At 32.9% G+C, this 19,862-nt stretch overlaps 1 protein-coding gene across 1 annotated transcript in view; it reads right to left on the reverse strand.

The window, feature by feature from the left end:
* The window catches only part of ELP4 (elongator acetyltransferase complex subunit 4), a 182,041-nt gene that overhangs the window by 125,449 nt on the left and 36,730 nt on the right, over positions 1-19,862 (reverse strand). The window contains exons 5-7 of the mRNA XM_037521955.2: positions 17,613-17,752; positions 6,197-6,281; positions 974-1,162 (exon numbers count right to left, since the gene is read on the reverse strand). Coding sequence (XP_037377852.1) covers positions 974-1,162; positions 6,197-6,281; positions 17,613-17,752 — 414 coding nt within the window. The remainder of the gene's footprint in view (positions 1-973; positions 1,163-6,196; positions 6,282-17,612; positions 17,753-19,862) is intronic.

Genomic DNA, 19,862 nt, shown 5'->3' on the forward strand with positions numbered 1-19,862 from the left:
ATTTCTTCTTCTTCAGATTGATTGTGTATAGGAAGGCTACTGATTTTTGTGTGTTGATTTTATATCCTGCTACTTTATTGAACTGGTTTGTTGGCAAGGATGTGGTGAAAAAGGAACTCTCTTTCATTGCTGGTGGGAGTGCAAACTGGTCCAACCACTATGGAAAGCTGTCTGGAGGTTCCTCAGTCTACTAAAGATGGAGCACAAGTATGAAAACTTTAATCCATTTTGTAGTCAAATATTCCATTGTGGGTATCTATGTATGACATACATGTCACATATATCTACACATACACACGACACATGTATATATGCCAATTTTGCTTATCTATTACTATGGGGATAGACCGCTTCCCCATCTTAGTGACTGTGGCTAATGCTGCTATGAAAATGAGTGTACAAATCTCTCTTTAATATCTATGTTAAGATCAGCTTCATGATTTAATGAAAAAAATCACAGTAGGGCCTCCCCGGTGGAGTAGCGGTTGAGCGCTGGGTTGCGAAGCTGCCCGCATCCTCTACAGCACCGGTTCGATCCCCGGCTGCTCCCCGGCCACCAGAGGAGGGTCCCACATGGCGCGCAGACCTCTCCTGCCGCCCGCTGCTCCCCTCAGCAGTGTACTTCGGTCCTTCTGCCTGCTCTGCTCCCTGCTCTGGCTCTGGTGAATTCTCTCACCCTCCCGCGCTTCTGACTGTACCCAGTGCTTGTATAAATAAATAAATAAATAAATCTTTAAAAAAAAAAAAAAAAAAAAAAAAGAAAAAAATCACAGTAAAAATCAACCTCACATCAAAACGATATTAGCAAGTTCACAAGACATGAAAGATAAAAATAACAAGACTAGTAAAGATGAACTTACCATATACTCACTGTATATTAAAAGCACATATTTATCAGACACATTTGGCATTTATACATTGATCCTCATTATGCACCACTAGTTAGGGGAAGGTAGTTTTGGAGAGTTCTTACCTGGATCAGATGAGTTGGCATTGTGATGATACAGGCTGACAGAGAGGTTCGCAGGAGACCACGGAGAATGTAGAGGAACTTCATTAGACTGTGACTGCTGTCACAGTTTTCTGTACAGCAAATGTCATCCCCCCACAAAGGTGAACCAAGACTCTGGATCCCTATTCTTAAGATGTTTTTCTGCTTTTTCTAAAGAAAAGTGGGAGGAGGGTAAGCAGATTAAATCTCTTTAGTCAATAGGATAACTCCTTTCAATGAACTATAAATTGCTCATATTTTTCATAAAATTCCATCATGTTCACCTACTTCTGTTATTTTGAAAGCAATCTAAAAATGCACAATTTGGCTTTACATTGTACACTTGCTTCTGCTTTTTCTTCTTGAAGCTACTTTTAGAATAATAATTTGTGTTTAACACTTTTCATGAAACTTCACAGGTCTACTGACTTTAAGGTTATACTAGTGAGAGATATTTCTTGGGAAAAGCTATTTAAAAACTATTAAACAGGAACATGGCAGAGGACTTTTAGTGTTTTGGTGATAAGCACGGTGTCAAAACATACTTTTGTAAACATTTGATTCTATAACCCTGAAAATGAATACAAAGCTATAAACCAACTTTATCTCAATAAATGTAATGGAAATAAAGTATGATATGAGCAAATTAGAAGGGGAAGAATGAAACCATTAAACAAAATCTAGAATGACTGTCAATAAGTGTTTGTCAGTAGAGTGTTAATAATACATTCTACTTTTGGGATATTCTCACTGAACAAAACTTTTATGTTTTCCATAGACATCCAGAAAACTTCCAAAGGAAAGAGATGTTAGCAAAATCTGGTACATAGAAAACTGAATAATCACTTCTACAATTCTAATGGGGAAAATAAAATTTATCTCCTAAAGCAAAGATTTGGAGATATGTGCTCCTTTATGTAATTTTTGATTAAAGAAGATCATAAAATTTATCACTTGGTATTGCTATGAAATACCACTAGTGAATAACACTTAGTAAACTGCCAATAGTTATTACCCAACATAATAAATCTATCTTCCTGATATTACAGGTTTGAAATTTGAATTCATGTATTCCCTTTTATGGAGGAAAAAAATCCTAAGGAACAGTAGTTAGTAAAATGAGTAAGGTAGAAACTTAAGAGTCTAGACTGTGGAACTAAGCAGATGCATGATTCTGTGCAAGACATGCACATGACTTAGGTCTCAATTTTCTTATCTCTAAAACAAAAAATCAGACATAGTATTGTAAGTCAATGCTATCTAAAAAAAAATGAAACTGAAAAAACCGGAATAGAACATATGGTCTATGAGACTATAGAATTCTTCAAATATATATAGGAATGTATATATAGCAGCCTGAATAAAATGATCAAAATGAGATTACAAAAAGAGGAATTTATCTAATAACATTTGAAACAAACAAACATGCTGACTCCATGGACTGAACCATGATTATATTATGAAGACATTTGGCACAACTTTCTTTTCTTTCTTTTCTGGTTTTAGGTTATTATACACAAGCACTTAAGATACTGTATTTTATGATCCTCAACAGTTCATGAAAATGTTTTATTTTTACTTTTGCATTACTTGATTGACATGAAGTAAGTAATAAGATGTACCAGGGCACAGGTTAGTATAAGTCATACATTCAATGATATATAAATTTAGCACAATCCTCACAAAAATACCAACAATATTCTTTAAGGAAACTGAAAAAAGTTGAAATTTATATTAAACCATAGAAGGCCTTGTATAGCAAGAGCAATCATGAGAACAAGGAGAGAAATGGAGATATAACATTACCTTACTAAAGCAACAGTAGTTAATATGATTTTGGAATAAAAATAGACACAGAGAACAATGGAATAGACTGAAAGCCCAGAAACAAATCCACATACATATCAATATTTAATTTACAATAGAACAGCCATGATCATAAAATGGAGCAAGGGCAGTCTGTTTAATTTATGGTACTGGGAAAATTGGAAGCCCGCAAGTAAAAGAATGAAGCTGGATCATTCCTAATTCCATACAAAAAAATAAATTCCAAATGAATTGATGATTTAGATATAAGACTCCAAACAATAAGCTATATAACCAAAAATATTGGTGATATGTTTCATAAAATCAGTGATTAATATGTTTTTGGAGACTTGACTCCTGTGGCAAGGGAAATGAAAGCAAAAATGAAGAACTGGGACTATTTCAAATTAAAAAGCTTTTACATTGTGCCAAAAAAAAAAAGATTAAAAAGGTATTCTTCTAAATGGGAGAAAATATTTACATATCACATAACTGACAATAGGTTATTATCCAAGATATACAATTACTTACATAATTTAACAATAAAAAAAATCAATCCAACTAATGCACATGGGCAACAGATATGAACAGGTAATTCACCAAAGATGATATCCAGAAGGTCACTAGATATGTGGAAAAATGTTCATCATTGCTTCTAATGAGAGATGCAGGTGAAAACCACAATGAGCTATCATCTCCCACCTGTGAGAATGGCACATATTAACAAGACCCCCAACAACAAGTGCTGGAGAGGATATGGAGAAAGAGGAAGCTTGTTATACTGTTAGGGAGAGTATAAACTGGTGCAGTCGTTTTAAAAGTAATCTAGAGGAACCTTAAAAAACTAAAAAATGGAGATACTGTATGACCCAGCAATGTCATTCCTGAGCATCTATCCAAAGAATGTAAAACCATCAATTCAAAAATGATTTGCTCTACAACATTTATTGCAGCACTATTTACAATAGCTAAGACATGGAAACAACATAATGCTCACTGATAGAAGAATGGATTAAGAAGATAATGGAAGACTATTAAGCTTTTAGTAAAGAGAAAATGCTGCTATTTACTGCAAAATAGGAGTCTGAGGGAATTATGTATAGCAAAAAAAGTTAGAATGACAAAGACAAATACTGGAAAAGCAGGTGACTTGACAAAGTAAGCTTCTCATAAACACCAGTGGACAGGTAAGAGGTAAGAGGGAGGGGAGGGGAGAGTGGGTCAACCGAGGAAGAGCGGTGGAGAAAACTTTTTAAAAACAAGTGAAAAATTAAAAATAAACATTTACTGAAAGTTGGATAATACATAGCTTAATTTATTTCTATGAGAACATTTAAAAGATTTAATCTGGCATGCTAAGTAAAATCAATATCCAAATTTACATTTTTATTATATATTTCTTAGATATTTGAAAATCATAGCTTAAAAACAAATGAAAGTATGACAGCAATTTGTAAACATCTCCATTCCAAATGTCTTCACAGATATGTGACACTACTTTGTTTACTATCAATATTCATTGTATGATAGCATATAATGTTCTGTTCCTTAGAGTCTATTTTTATAGGTTGCCTCCAATTAGTTTAGCTCATTTGAAGAATGCAGTGATAGAGAAAATAAAATGAAAATTTCCTTTAAAAATGCAGGATTTATTTCAATGTCAGAATATTATTTCTACTCAAAAATAACATTTTTTGAGTTATTGCCTGATAAATGCATTTTTGTAGCTTCTTGAACTCATCTAAAGTTTCTGATACATATAGACATGTAACATAGCAAAGATACAACCTATAATTTAACAATACAGAAATTCATGAACCATATTTTAGTTCCAATAAAATTGGAAATTTATGTCTATGACAACTTATTGCTATATTTAATTTCTAAGAATTCTTTATATTCACCATAGAAATACCTATTTCAATACCTATTTCAACCTTGTTTCATTGCTATGAAAGTCAATAGCTAGAGGACCTCTAGTTCACAGAGTCTAACAAGCTCCAGTGTGTAGTCTAGCAATTTTCATGAAATAAAATGTTGTGTATTTAAAAATGGTGTTTTTCACACTTGAATAGCTAAGAAAACAAACTTTTCATTCCATTCTACTAATAGCTTACTTAATAAAGATTCTTTGGATATATGTGTTTTTAAGTGTGTATCTCTTTGCTATTGTCTTTGCTTTTTTGCAATCTAAAAATTTCTTGCTCTTAAAAGATGTGTCATCATACTGCAAGAGCAGCAGCTCTGCACACAGTACGTCGGAACTGTTATGACATGCCTGTTTCCATAGTTACCACAGCAAGTGGGGAGAGGTGTCTGTCAGGGACCAATTTACCTCTCCAGACGGGCACTGCCACCAAATGGAAGAAATGGTGCCCATAAATCTTAGCTAGGGCCAAAAATGGAGCAACACTGAGCAAAATAAAATTCTATTAAATATCAAGACCCATCACAAACTGTAACCTATATGAAAATTCTATGAATAAATGTCTGTGCTTCCCCCACCCCCCGCCCCCGACATAAGTATTTTCAACCTCCTATTAAAGAGCTGATCGAAACAAATTTAAAAAATATTCATTTTGCCATGGAGAAAGTATCAAATATAGCAGTAAAGTTTAATAAGAATATTTTAAAATCTATGAATTAAGAGCAAAGGCAGCTGAAGATGCCAAAATAAGATTTTGGGCTTCTTTGTTTTCCTCAATGAAAATAATAGTGCTCTGAAAACAGTTCTGCTAAAACAATATAAATGAAAGGCAAATCTTTCACCAGCTATAAGAATTAAAATCACTGAGGAAGAATTCTGAAAGGCATGATATCTAGAAATAAAATTTCCCTCATTTTGTTTAAGTTAAACTAACCGGAACATCTTTAATAGTAAGGATTTAGAGGACGTTTTCTAAAATAGAGTTACAGACAAATAGTTGTTATAAAATATTTTAATATAGCAAATAAAAGTACATCTTTTATTCAATGAGACAACTCAAAGCACAGTATAATAAGAAATAAAATCTTAAATTGATTTATTATTAATCATAAGCTAATTAAAAATTAAGATCTGAGAGAAACATAAAAAATTTAAGTAGGAGAGTGCAAGTGTTGCAAATTTAGGAGTAGTTTTGAAAATGTGTTATTAATTCCAGGAGTTACAAATACATATTTAAAAATAATTAATATTGACAATGTATGTGTACATCATTTATGTGGCATTCACTGAGAACTTTGCTGAAACTCTAAATTAACAAAGTAAGATTGTCTGTGATCTGTTTATTTATATCTTTTTTGCTTGGAAACAGCTTGTTCACTGTTGATTATTCTAAGACCTTCTGGGTCTACCCCTAGAGTGTTTACAAACAACATTACATACATGATTATAGAAGATTTTAAAGGACTCAATACCTTATGATTGGAGCCATCAAACCCTTCCTCATAAATGACATTCTTGATAAACTGAAGCAGTTTCTCGTAGCCAGGGGTCAAAGAACTGTTGGGTAAGAAATGGTACAAATACATAAATGGGCTTGTTACAGAGGAAATGCAAAATCTAAGCTAAAATATTAAGTAAATAATGAAATGGCATATGTTTATGATATTACTTAAATATAATGTAAAATGAGACAAAGAGGGATAAATCTAAAATATACAGTCAATACATCCAGGGATTACGTTATGATGCCTTATATTAACTATTTCAGAGTTCTTGGGAATATAAAAATCTGTGTAGACTGAGATGACTTAATTATGTCAGGCTTAGTTATCTCCAAGAAAATTAATGATCTAATGAAGCAACCTAAAAGATGAAGCCACTATGGTTTTCAGGAGCAATCAGAGGTAATTAACACATAGTTAATGAACTGCTATGCCAAGTACACCTGAATCAATGTCCTGATCATCTGAGTTTATCTTACATTAAAGTTTTAGTTTTCTTAAAAAACTGCTAAAATATTGACATTTTAACATAAATGAAGAAAAGTGAGCATAATCTCTACCTTGTTTCTAAAGAGACAATACAATAAATGCACGAATTTAAGAAGATAAACTAAATTATTCCCCACATGAATATTAACATTAATATTATTCTTTTGAAATATTTTACAAATGCTATAAAACATCTCTAAGAAATTTAATAAGAGGGAAGGAAATCTGTGTTAACACTTGAATTTAAGATTCTTCATAATGGACCACCTGTATGTTATGGCTTAACATTAAATTTAATGATAATGAAGTTCTGGAGCATAGCTATTTCAAAGACATTGAAGTGCCGAATGCTATAAATGCTGTGGGTGACCTAAAAACATAAAAATATTTGCTTTACTGTGATCCTAAGTAAAATCACATAAGCAGAAGAAATGCCCTAAAGAAAGAATGAAATACAATTTGAATCATAGATGCATATTAAGGAAAACAGAAAGAAATAAAGGAGGCTGCTTAATGTATAAAATCAGTTGTAGGTATTTCAGCAAAAATATATGCACATCTCTGTAATCACTTCATTGAATTGCCACAGCTAGCCTAAAAGTACTTACCTAACAACAACATCAAAAAAGACACACACACACACACACACACACACACAACTCTAAGGAAAAAAACCACTGTTCTGTGCAAAATAAATAAGGGTCAAATAGGATTTGTAAGTACATATTCTCACATAGCTATTTCTCCATTTTCAATGAAAATACAAGGTCCTATTTTTCTACTTTCATGAGTATGGAAGTGTATCTATAAATAATATTATTTTATAAGGGCGATGATGTGACTATCACATATCTTAATATATATTTGTCCCTGTTAATTCACCTTTCAGAACATGGTGCTACTGTTTGAAAAAAGCAGATTCAATTCCTATTTGGGTCAATTAGCTTTGCACAGGGGGTAAAATCTGTTCCAAGGTCCCAGATTATGAAATGAATTCCAGCCAAACATTTGACGAATGTCACTATGGGTTAAAGGAGGGTGGATCAACAATAAATCTATTGCATCCTAATCCACCCATAATGAATCTACCTAAAATCATTGTCATTTTGAATATGCAAACAGTATCTTGAACATTTCTCCTCTGCCCCAAATTGTTCATTAATGAAATTTGCCTTAGGTACTTGGTAGCAAATTTGCTATCTGGAATCACATTATTAAATACCACAGAGATAAATTAAATTTTTAATTGCCAATCACCAACCAACATGATATAATATTTATGTCATATTTTCACAGTCTATTAAGATAACTACAGCAGGTCTAAGATTCTCCTCAAAAGTAGGGGCGGTTTCCTTGGGTAGGAGAACAAAATATGTCACACAGGCAGTACATTTGAAGTAAAAAAAAATATATATACACTATTTAAAAATATTTAAATATATATACACTATTTTAAGAATTTTTCAATTTTCATATTAAAACAATTTATCTTGAGATTGTGCAATTTGTTTTTAAAACATAATAGTACAGAAAGAATAAAAATAATTACTAGATCTTTAATTTTTACCTTAAAATATCAAGCATTTAAAACTCCTTTTAGTTAACTAAATTGTTTTAGTATATTATTTATGTGTCTTTATATTATCATGTGGATTAACAGTAATTTATTTCTTTATTTTAATATACAATGTGATAAAGAGCTCCAAAGTTAAAAATGTTAATTCTTATTTTGATGATCAAGTTTAATATTTTTTTAAAAATTGATAGGAAAAAATGAGATTTTCATATTTATTGATATCCCCATCCCCAACTCCCACATTTCAGCAAGAGGTATAATGTACATTTGTATCAACAAACTTTAATTTATATCAGTAAATGACATTGGTTTTTCTGTGAAAAGTAATTTTTTTCCATTCAATATCACTGAGAAAGTACAAAACATCTGCTAATGAAAAAGAGTCAAATGCAGTGTATCTAGAATAGAAATCAAGTAGATAGGGCCTCCCCTGGTGGTGCAGCAGTTGAGCGCTGGGCTGCAAAGCTGCTGCAGCCTCTGCAGCGCGGGTTCGATCCCCGGCCACCGGGTGAGGTCCCACATGGCACACAGACCTCTCCTGCTGCCCACTGCTCCCCTCAGCAGTGTACTTCGTCAGTCTGCCTGTTCTGTTCACCGCTCTGGCTCTGGTGAATTCTCTCACCCTCCTGCGCTTCTGACTGTACCCAGTGCTTGTATAAATAAATAAAAAATAAATCTTAAAAAAAAAAAAAAGAAATCAAGTAGATAATAACAAAAAATTATCTTTTGGTTTCTCAAACAATAAACAAAGAACAAATGTAACAACAACAAAAACCTTGGCAACATAAAAGTTTCTATTAGTGAAACACTAAATTACAAAAATAAAGATACATATGTGTGGAATTAACTAGTAAGTGAAAAGTTTGTTCAGAGATTATTTAATAAACTACATAATTTACTGTATCAACTGGTAAAATTGTCTGGTACATAGTAATTACTCAAAAACCTCTTGCATTTTTATCACAACATTGATCATTTCAGTAACCTTGTGAGGTAACTATCTATATTCATTATCATCATTTTATGGTTGAGAAAATACAGATCCATTTTTTACTATTAGGTAGAAAAAATTAAGACCCAAGGTTAGATACAATTAAGTGACAGATAAAAGTAGTTTCCTAAAACTTCAAGCTAGCGGCTCTTTTGACTAAACTAAGATTGAACCTTGGAGTGAGATCTAGACTCTGAAATATCTGTGGGCTCAAATACACTATTGTGGTTCAGATGAGGTTTGCACAAGGTCATTCAACATAGTCAAATGTAGTATCCATGTGTATACAGTTTTAGGAAGATTTTTTTTTTTTTTTAGTTGCACCTATAAGAACTTCACCAGTAAGCATCACTTAATGTGATGTGTGATATATAAAGAAAGCATAATACTGAAAAGCATAGATTTGTAAATATATAAACTAGGTATTTAGCATAACACGGGAAAGTATATTCAAGATCTGGGTTCTAATTCCATCTGTATTAACAACTGTACTTCAATTTGTGTTAAGAGCCAAATTTAATTTTTGTCCTATGGGCCTCATAATTTTCTCAAGAGTAAAGAGAAGGAGGGCCTCCCCGGTGGCGCAGAGGGTTGAGCGCCGTGCTGTGAAGCTGTCCATAGCCTCTGCAGTGCAGGTTTGATTCCCCATCAGCCAGGGAGCGACCCACATGACACCGCAGACCTCTCCTGCCTCGACCACTGCTCCCCTTAGCAGTGTCTTCAGTCCGTCTGTCTGTTCTGCTCCCCACTCTGTCTCTGGTGAATTCTCTCACCCTCCCGCGCCTCTTACTGTACCCCAGTTCTTGTATAATTAAAAAAAAATCTTAAAAAAAACCTTAAAAAAATTCATACTCAGTTGCTAAAAAATTCCTTTGGGAAAAACAAACAAACAAACAAAAAAGAGTAAAGAGGAGTTACACCTGATAATTTATGTTGTTCATTCTCACTTAAAATTATATAGTTCCAGAATGGTTTTTTTTTTTTTTTTTAGCAGTGATTTTTCTCATAAAAATGGTTCATTGCTCCCACGAGAGCTTGCTTAATAGCTCAGGTACATGTGTCCCATCATTATCCATCACAAGTTTGGAAATCTTTCCATAGAGCGGTTGTCGTACATGCAGTGAGACTCAGTGGTGACCATTTGTTGTTTGATTATTAAGGTAACACCTGCTTTAAAGGCTTAAATGATATATCTATAGCTGCTTGATTACCCAGAGGGTGAAATGGTTCATTTTTCTTGAATAATGCTTTAATAAAAGTATTTTCCTCTTTGGAAAAAAAAAGGTTCATTGCTGAGTTTTTAGAGAAAAGAAATTATGGTATATTTAAATATTGATTTAGCTACTTGACAGAAACAATTAGGAAGAAAAACTGTTAGCATTCTCAATTAGGATTAATTTATTAAAAAAATTTTTTTAAAGATTTATTTTATGCATACAAAAGCTGGGGTGCAGGCCAGAGGTGTGTGTGGGGGTGGTGGTGGTGAGAGGATTCACCAGAGACAGAGTGGGAAGACAAACAGGCAGATCTACTGAAATACACTGTTGAGGGGAGCAGTGGGCGAGTCAGGAGAGGTCTGCTGCACCATGCGGGTAGAAGCCAGGCTGAGGATCGAACTTATGCTGTAGTGGCTGCGGTTAGCTTCATAGTGCTGAGACTTAACCACTTGTACCACCAGGGAGGCCCTAAGATTAATTTAGATTAAAAATGAAGTATTTTTGATATGATTTGTACTACCAAAATTCTATTTACACATATATTTCAGGTATTCATCTATGACAAATAGTGAGACATACTTAAATGGCAGTAGACCTAATATCAAATGTCTCAACTAATTGTGTAAAATAGTTTGCTGAGCTAAAGTTATATTAGCATACAATTTGCACGTGACTATAAAGACTGTGAAGTCTATTCACAAGTAATTTTCAAGTTAAAAATTTCATTACTAGTACCCTGAAGGCTGTCATTTATTGAATTTACCTTTTAGATGCTTTACATCTAAGAATACTGAGCTTGAGTCTCTTCACCACAGATACTCAGTTAAGTGAATAGATAGAATCTAGGAGTGTGTCAATAGCACAGATGAGAGCAAGGACCACATGGACTTCTGGGTCACAGTTAGGAAAGTACTACCAACAAGAGGACGCAAAAATAGAAAGCACAGGCTAAACAATCCACTGTCTGACAAGAATACTATTGAAAGAGGCTATTATCTTCCATGAAAAAAACCTCCATTCTCCATTACTCTCTTTTCCTTAAATGATGTAAACAAGTCACGGTTGCTGTCATCTATCCAACCCTGCCTCATGAGTCATCTCTCAAACGTTCTGGTCTTTCAGTTTCTTCACCATCTTTCCTCCAATGATCTTGTCTGTATCCTACCTATTGTGCTAATTCCCATAATTATACCTTAGAGTTTGTCATTATCAATAAATGCCACCCCTGTATAATCTCAATTCATGAACTCCCTTTGCCATAACCATCACATTCCATCTTTTCACCTACAGTGACTATGAAATAATTTGACTTCATGGAGACCTCCACACCATAGCTTATAGCTCTTCACTCAACCCTCTTGAGACACTCTTTCAACTAATTAACCATCTTGATCCATGGTTAATCCATACCTTTACCTCCTTGCCTCCTCTTGCTTTGTCTCATTTGGTCTGTATAACTAGTCTTGCTAAGTCCAGCTTGGTCTATTCCATATTTGCCTCAGTGCAGTGAAAAATGGCAAAATTCCTCATCCAAGTGGACTGGTCTTACTGCAGATTCACAACCACAAACCTCAATAGGCACTTCAGACTGTCCTACATACACTCTCACTCTTCTAGCTGATGTTATCATACTTTCTACATTTTTTTTTCTACAAACCTCTTGTATCTCATCTCCCATATTCATTCTGGGACTTTTACTGAGAAAACAGAAGCAACAAGGAGTGACACCTACCACTACATTTACCCACCCATCAGCATCTGCAGCAACATATATTCTCTTTTTTCCGCACATTACCGTAAGTGAACTATCTAAACTCATACTAATCTAGTACCTCCATTTGTGCACAGACCTCATCTCACAGGATATCACTCCACCATTCTGCCCTCTCTCTGCATTAACTATTCCCTTTCTATTAGATGCTTTGTATAATACATAAACATACTTTTAAAAGGAGAGATAGCTCGCCTGTGTCAACTATTACTATTTCTTTGCAATAAAACTCATTGAATGTTCTAATATTCGGTGTCCCAAATTATTATTTGTACATTCTCACTTAAACTCAGTTCAATTAGACATTCACCAACATTATTCTATTAAAACTATTATTATTATGGCCACTCGTGACCTTCACTGGCTAAATTCAATGGATCTTTTAATTTTTTGTTTTTGATAACAGTTTTATTGAGACATAATTCAGATAGCACAAAACTCACCCATTAAAAGTATATAATTCAATGGTTTCAGTATATATACAGAGTAGTGTAACTTTCACCAACCCCAGAGAGATAAAAAATATCTGAGAGGTAGCTAGCAATCAAATTAGGTAAGGATATGCAGGGCCTCAGAACCTTAGAGGATCTCTGTTAGAATGTGGTTTGATTATTCTAAGTGAAATGGGAAATCATTGGAGGGTTTGAGTCAGAACTGTGATAAGAGCTATTAATATTATAAAAACTGTAATGTAATAAGTCACTGGGCACATATAGCTATTTCCATTTAAATTAATTTAAAAAATAAAAATTCAGTGCCACATTCAAGTATTCATTAGTTGCATTTGGCTAGAGGCTGCTGTATTGGATAGCACAGATATAGGAAATTACTATCATTGCAGAAAGTTCTATTGGCCAGCAGTAGGTTGACTAGGACAATTTGGAAAAAAATAGAGACACCGAAGAGCAAGGTGCAAGATCAATGAGGAAGCTATCCTAAGAGTTTTGGCAGAGAATGTGAGTGACGGGTTAGCATGGTACAGGTGAAGGATGCAATATGTGATCGGGATATAGATATATTTTGAAGATACAGTTGATGCCATTAGCTGACAGGAGAGGATAAGGGGGGCAGTGAGGTGGGAGGAGAGAAGAGAGAATATCAAGGGGCAAAGATTATTTTATTGAAGGAAGAACAGAAATTTGGAGGATATTTTAAAAAGATGAAAATGCCTATGGGGAAGATGACAAGGATTAGGACTGTGGGAATAAGATGGAAAATAAAAACCAAAAACCACGCAGACCAATGAAGATAGCATGCCAGGATGCAAGAAAGAGCAACTAAACTCTGTACTAAAAGTTCCATTTAGGACAGAAAGAAAGCAAGACAAACATGTAGGTAAGTAATTCTCATCATTGGTGAAAATGAGGTTCAAGACATTAGTTCTCTAAGTTTTCAGATACTGTATTTTTACTTTACATGACTAGCAGATAAACAGAGATAAAATCCCTTTTCATACTTTTATCTTGTCTTTCTGTTGGTTCTGAGATTTGGATGAATATATCATTTATTGTATCTTTTAATATTGTATCTTTTAATCTTTTAATATTGTATCTTTTTAATATTGTATCTTTTTAATATTGTATCTTTTAATATATCATTTATTGTATCTTTTAGTTTCTATATACTTCCACAACTTTGATTTCTGTTCTAAACTTTTAGTCCTATCTAGAAGGTTTCTTCCAAATTCCTCTCTCATGATTGAAATTTCTACTTGTAACTTTTAAAACATACTGTGGTTCTCTGCTTCTCAGTCTTAAGAGATTTGTATTATTCAAATAAAATATACTCTTACATGGCTATGTTTTAGTTATTGGTTTAATCCCACTAAATTTTTGCGCTAAGAACATGACTAATGTTAATTTATTACTATTATTGGCCCACTAATTAATCAACTATAAGTTCAACACCTGTGTCCTAGATTCTGGAAATAAACAGATGAAGAAAGTATAATGCCTTCTTCAAGGATTTTCAGTGCTGGAGGGGAAGATAAGAATGTAGACAAGACAAATAATTACAGTGTAATATGTTAAGTGATCTGACAGAAATATGAATACAAGTAAGTAGGAGTGTATTGGGAATATAACTATGATTTTTTTCTAGGGAAATATTCCAGACATCTTATGTAGGGGTTTTAATTAAACTGGTAAAAAGACTTAAGGCTTTGGAAGCACTTAATAAAATAAAATGACTTCTAAAATTTAAAGTGTTGTTCCTGTTCTCATTCCATTGATTTTCTGCTGGAAAGATAACTAGTTCTCTTAGAATTCAGTTTATTCAATTTAATCAACAGAAAACTTAACAAGGTAAAGAAATCACTATTAAGAAAAACTATTAAGATAAAGATACGAAACTGAAATTTTGAATTTCAAAGAAACATATCAAAAAGTTCATTGCATTTGTGACCACCTGTATATATACTCAATATGCAATGCCTGACATAACTATATTGAACAAAGTAACATTTTACAATACATTAGCTGTATTATCCTATTTGCACTGCCTTAAGAAAATAAGGCAACACAAGAATTTATTTTGTCATGGTTTGTCACAGTAGAAGTCCAAGATCAAGGTGCTAGCTACACTGGTGCCTAGGTGAGCGATCTCTTTGTGCCTTGAGTTGCAGATGGCTACCTTCTTGTGTGCTACATGACCTTTCCTGGGCGCTTGCTCAAGATGAGAGGGGTGCTGGTGTTCCTCCCACTTTTTAAGGGCACCAATCATATCAGACCAGTGTCCACCCACCTGACCTCATCTAATCTTGATTACCTCCTCAAAGGTACCATCTATAAATATGTCACATTGGGTTTCAGTGTATGAATGGGGGCTAGGAGGCACAAACATCTGACCTACTTAACCTGTAACCTAGGTTAAGTAGGTTTTCTTTCAGGTGAGAAAAAAGAACTGTGCTTGGGTATACCTGTCAGCAAAGCCTAATATAAAATAATGTCAAATTGTTTTAACCTTAGCTTACAGGATTATTCTCAAAATCAGTTTTCTTATCATTATTTTGTGATGAGATGATTGATTTATGAAAGTGAAATATCAAAACAAAACCTTCTCGAGAATATTATTGTGATACATTTTAGGTTTTTGTACCCAAGTTTTAATTTGTAAATTTAAATTGTATGTGTGAACATTTTCAAAAGGCAACCCAACCAATAATTTTAAATTAATTAATGAAAATTTCGAGTGACTTCAGTTTTTCTTACTGTAAAAAAATCTGTTACAACATGCTTTTAGAAATTATAAAATTACATACTCTATCCTCATGCATGATAGTGAGACACAGCTAAATCCTCTAGTCTTAATTATAGGAAAAGTATAGACAACTGTAAGGCTTTAGCTTTATTGTTTTATAAATGAACCAGTAAAGTTCATTTTAGTGAAATGAGCACATGCTTTTCATAAATTAAAATAAATCTCACATGGTAAAGTACCCATTTTCAAAATTAATTTAATTACATGTTTAAAGTTTAATTACATTTAATTAAGCATTTAAGTTTAATATGAAATAAATGAATTATCAGTTAACTACTATGAAATGAAATACTGCCTTGATAATTAAAATGTATAAATTTTTCTATTCTGTACAATACTAGCTTTTTGTACTGCTAGCTTTAAAATTTTTCTGAAAAAATATTTTAAAGACTATAGAACTATATTTTTGTAGTGCATTAAGAATGATTTTTCTGGTTCAAGGTTTGGCATGCTGCACATTAACTCACAACAGAAAGTGGAGTCAACCTGGTATAGAACAGAGAACTGAGGTTTTGGACCCTTGGGTTTGGGTGCCTAGTTACTTAGAGCCTGCAATTCACTTAGCATCTCAGATCTCAAATATCCTATGAGATAGGGATAGTATTTTGGAGGGCCTTGATAGGATTAAATAAGGTACCCTATGGTTGATGCCTAAAAATAGTATCTAACCTAAAATAGGCATTTGACACCTGACAAATGTTAATTCCCTCCTTCTTTAGTTACTGAACAAATGAACAAAAATTTAGCCCTTTCTGGCTTAAAAAAAAAAAAAAAAAAAACTTCTGTCCTTAAAATATCTTTTTTTAATTATAAAACTAACATCATACTGTTTTTCATGTAATCATATCATAGTTAATGTATATTTTACATATTTTTATTTCCCTAGGGACTCCATTTGGCTCCCTAAGGACCCCATGTACTCCATAAAGCAGTACAGGTTTACTGCTAACACAGAATTTTGAGTTAGAAAAATATGACTTTGAATCTGGGTTTCTTCATTAACTATTTGAGAAACCATGAGCTACTATCAAGCTCATATGTAGATTATGTCTGGCTTAGTGAGTGGCAAAAATTAGGAACTAGTTTAATTAACAAAACCATTCAAACTTAAAATAAGTGATGCAAGTAGAACAGGTGGTATGTCCTACCCCCAGTTTTCAAAGGTGGGTATTGATTTTCACTGAATTTAAGGGACTTGCCCAAAGTTTATAGAAGGAAGGAATCAGCCAGAACCCTGCTTAAAAAAAAAAATTCATTTCAGTGCTTTTACCTCCACAGTACAGAAAGGTAAAGATAAAGGACCTCTAATACATTTAAATCAGGAAAGCAAAAAGAAAAAGAGAAAGATCTGACAGGTTAATACTGGCTCTATCACTTAATAATTGAGTTTTGGAAAAATCAGTAAAATAGAGGTAACAATGTATTCCATGGATTACTTTCCCTTAATGAAACTGCAGTTTATACTGAAATTAAATATTCTTAAACTTTGTACATTAGAAATCAAGTAACCAAAATTTTTAGAGTGCCATCTTAATAGTCAATAACACTATAAACATGTGTTCATTTTAATACTTAAAACTCTCATTGTAAAATTAAAATCCTAAATTCTTTTGTCATTTAAAAGTATACAGATTGTTTTATTTGTAGTGTAAATAGAAAGAGAAAACATTAATAAATAGATTATTTAGGAAAAACAAAACAAAACAATGAGTAACAGCATTACTTTATAACATTTGTCACTGCTATTATTATTGGTAGTATTTATTGGTATGTATTTGAATTGAGGCTAAAAGACCCTGATTCAGAACTATTCTACATTTTCTGGACAATAAAATCAACTGGCATTATAAATCTGGTATCCAAAATTTTAGTTGCAAATTAAGAGTAATAACAAATCCAGCAGTTATAGGGCCAGGACAAGAAGAAAACCACATTTGATGAAATAACATGAAGCACAAGCACAATTAAGGTTACATATTACATATTAATTATTAGGGTAAATACCCTTTGATTTGCATTCTTTCAAAGAATAGGTAAAAACCATTCTGTTAATCTTTGAAATCAGAATTGAGTCATTAACTTACCAGGGTTCTTCTTTAAGAGTTGAAGAGATTTTTTCTGGCAGAAAAAATCCATGCCATTTTGAAGCCTCAATTAGTTCTTGTGGTATCCTTTTTGATGCATCGTAATAGTGACCAAATCTTGAAGATGACACTGGTCCAGCCTATTATGAAAATCCATAGTGGTTGTTAAAACTTTATTAATTTTAAAACCATAATTAATTTGTCCTACATTTACAACCACTGATAGATTCATGTTTTAATGCAAACAAGATCTTATATATATATATATACTTAATAAATTTCAAAAAAGCATAAACTATTTATTATAAACTATAGTTATAAATCAACCTTTTCACTTAATGTTTCTTCACTCCTCGTGCTAACCTTGTTTGATAAGAATTTAAACACATCTTTTTACAGTACTGTATATGTTCCTAAGTTCAAAATTGTAACATAAAAAATTCTTAATTTTTAAGTTTCTAGGCTTTCATTATAAATAATAATGCATTTGCTAAGAACTACATGAAGACTTGATCCAGATAAATTCATTGGTGAGGGGTCCAAGAGAAATTATTTGAATATATTAAACAGTATCATTTTGAAACTGAAATCCTACAAGACAGTGTGCATGTGTGTTATATGTATATCCAAAATTTCTTACAAAAATTGAACTTACAGTATAAAATGTAGTAGGAGTATTTCAAATGGGTACAAGGCATAAGGTAAAGTAGGAGAAACACATGAGCTATAGCAGATAATCATTAATTCACTTTTAGCTTTTCTAACAATTTCCCCAACAAATGATCTTTCTTACAAGAAACTCTAATTAAACTATTTATGCTGAAACGATTTAAACAGAATAGCAAAAGTCTACTACTATAACATTATTATTATAGTGTTTTCAATGTCCTCTGAGCTCATTTCTCTCATTTAGCACATTGGAAATAGGTATACACCCCTAGACAAATTTGAACTACTAACAAATTCCACCTGGCAAAAGTTTCTAATAAAATCTTTCATCTAAAATTACATGACTTTCACGCTCCTGAATACTACAAAACAGACAAGTTTCAGAACATTCAACAAAAATAGATGGTTTCTGTAGTAACTAAAGAACTATACACAGGAGGCTTTTAAATTACTTTATAGAGTAATAGAAAACTTTGTAATTCATGCAAGACACAGATATTTGCTTGATACTAGATACCTGAATTTTACAACTTCAAGAATTCACTCATATTAAATGCCTAGAAACATCAAATTATACAGTAACAGGATAAAAATTTTGAATAGAAACATTATTCTGATTCAGTGTCTGTGGGCTTGACATTTATTTTCTAAATAAAATGACTGTTGTTCTTGCCATATTATTTATTTTCATTAGTGAAAGAGACCTATCAAGTGGCTTAAACCAATCTTTTCATTACAATATAAACAGAGGTATTATTCCTAATATGTGATTTATCTGTTTACCATGAAATATTGACAAATACATTATGTGACATTAAAATGTTTCTTAAAAAAATAGGGTGTAAAGTTTTTAAATGTAAAGTTATTAGTCTAAAGCAATTTAAACAAGGTCTGTTCTTTGGCCTATAATCTATTCTTTATCCGGATTATCGGTCAGAATGTTTTTACTGCAATCTCTGCTAGAGCTCATCTTTTTATTGTGTAAGTCCAGGCCCCCTTAATGTTTTAGAAAGGCCTTGACTAACTGAACTTTGATCTGATGTCTTCATTGAGAAAAACACCAGGTTGCCCATTTCAGATGCAAATCCCCGTAAGGCCCAATAGAATTTAGTAAAGACAGCAAAAAAGAAGAAACAAGAAGTTTCCAGGATCCTCTTTGAGAATCCTGGGGCACACTGGTGTCCTTAATCCACACTGCTGCATGGATTAAGGTAGGTGATAACCTTTCCTGATTCAAAAGAATAAGCAGAGTGCCTACAAACTGGGTGGAGACTAGGATTTGGTAATAATAAAACACCATGCAATAAAAGCTTGGTCTATGTCAGAAACCTCTGAAAAGGCCTCAATGTACCACATTCCCAGGCCTAGTAGGGAAGCTTGCAAAAGCCTACCTGAATCAAATAAGCATGAATAATCTATTTTAGCAGACTGGCCATGGGGAGAGAGAAAGAAAGAGAGACTTTTCGTTTCTTTTAAGTTTGAGTTAATAAATTTATTAGTGGACTGAAGGTTCTTGAAGTCCTTCGCACTCAGAGAAATATGCTAAATTGCCAAGAAGTAAAGTATGCTTTTAAAGTTGCC

Source organism: Talpa occidentalis, unplaced genomic scaffold (genome assembly GCF_014898055.3).
Source record: "Talpa occidentalis isolate TD23 unplaced genomic scaffold, MPIMG_talOcc4v2.1 talOcc4.3, whole genome shotgun sequence".
NCBI lineage: Eukaryota > Metazoa > Chordata > Mammalia > Eulipotyphla > Talpidae > Talpa > Talpa occidentalis.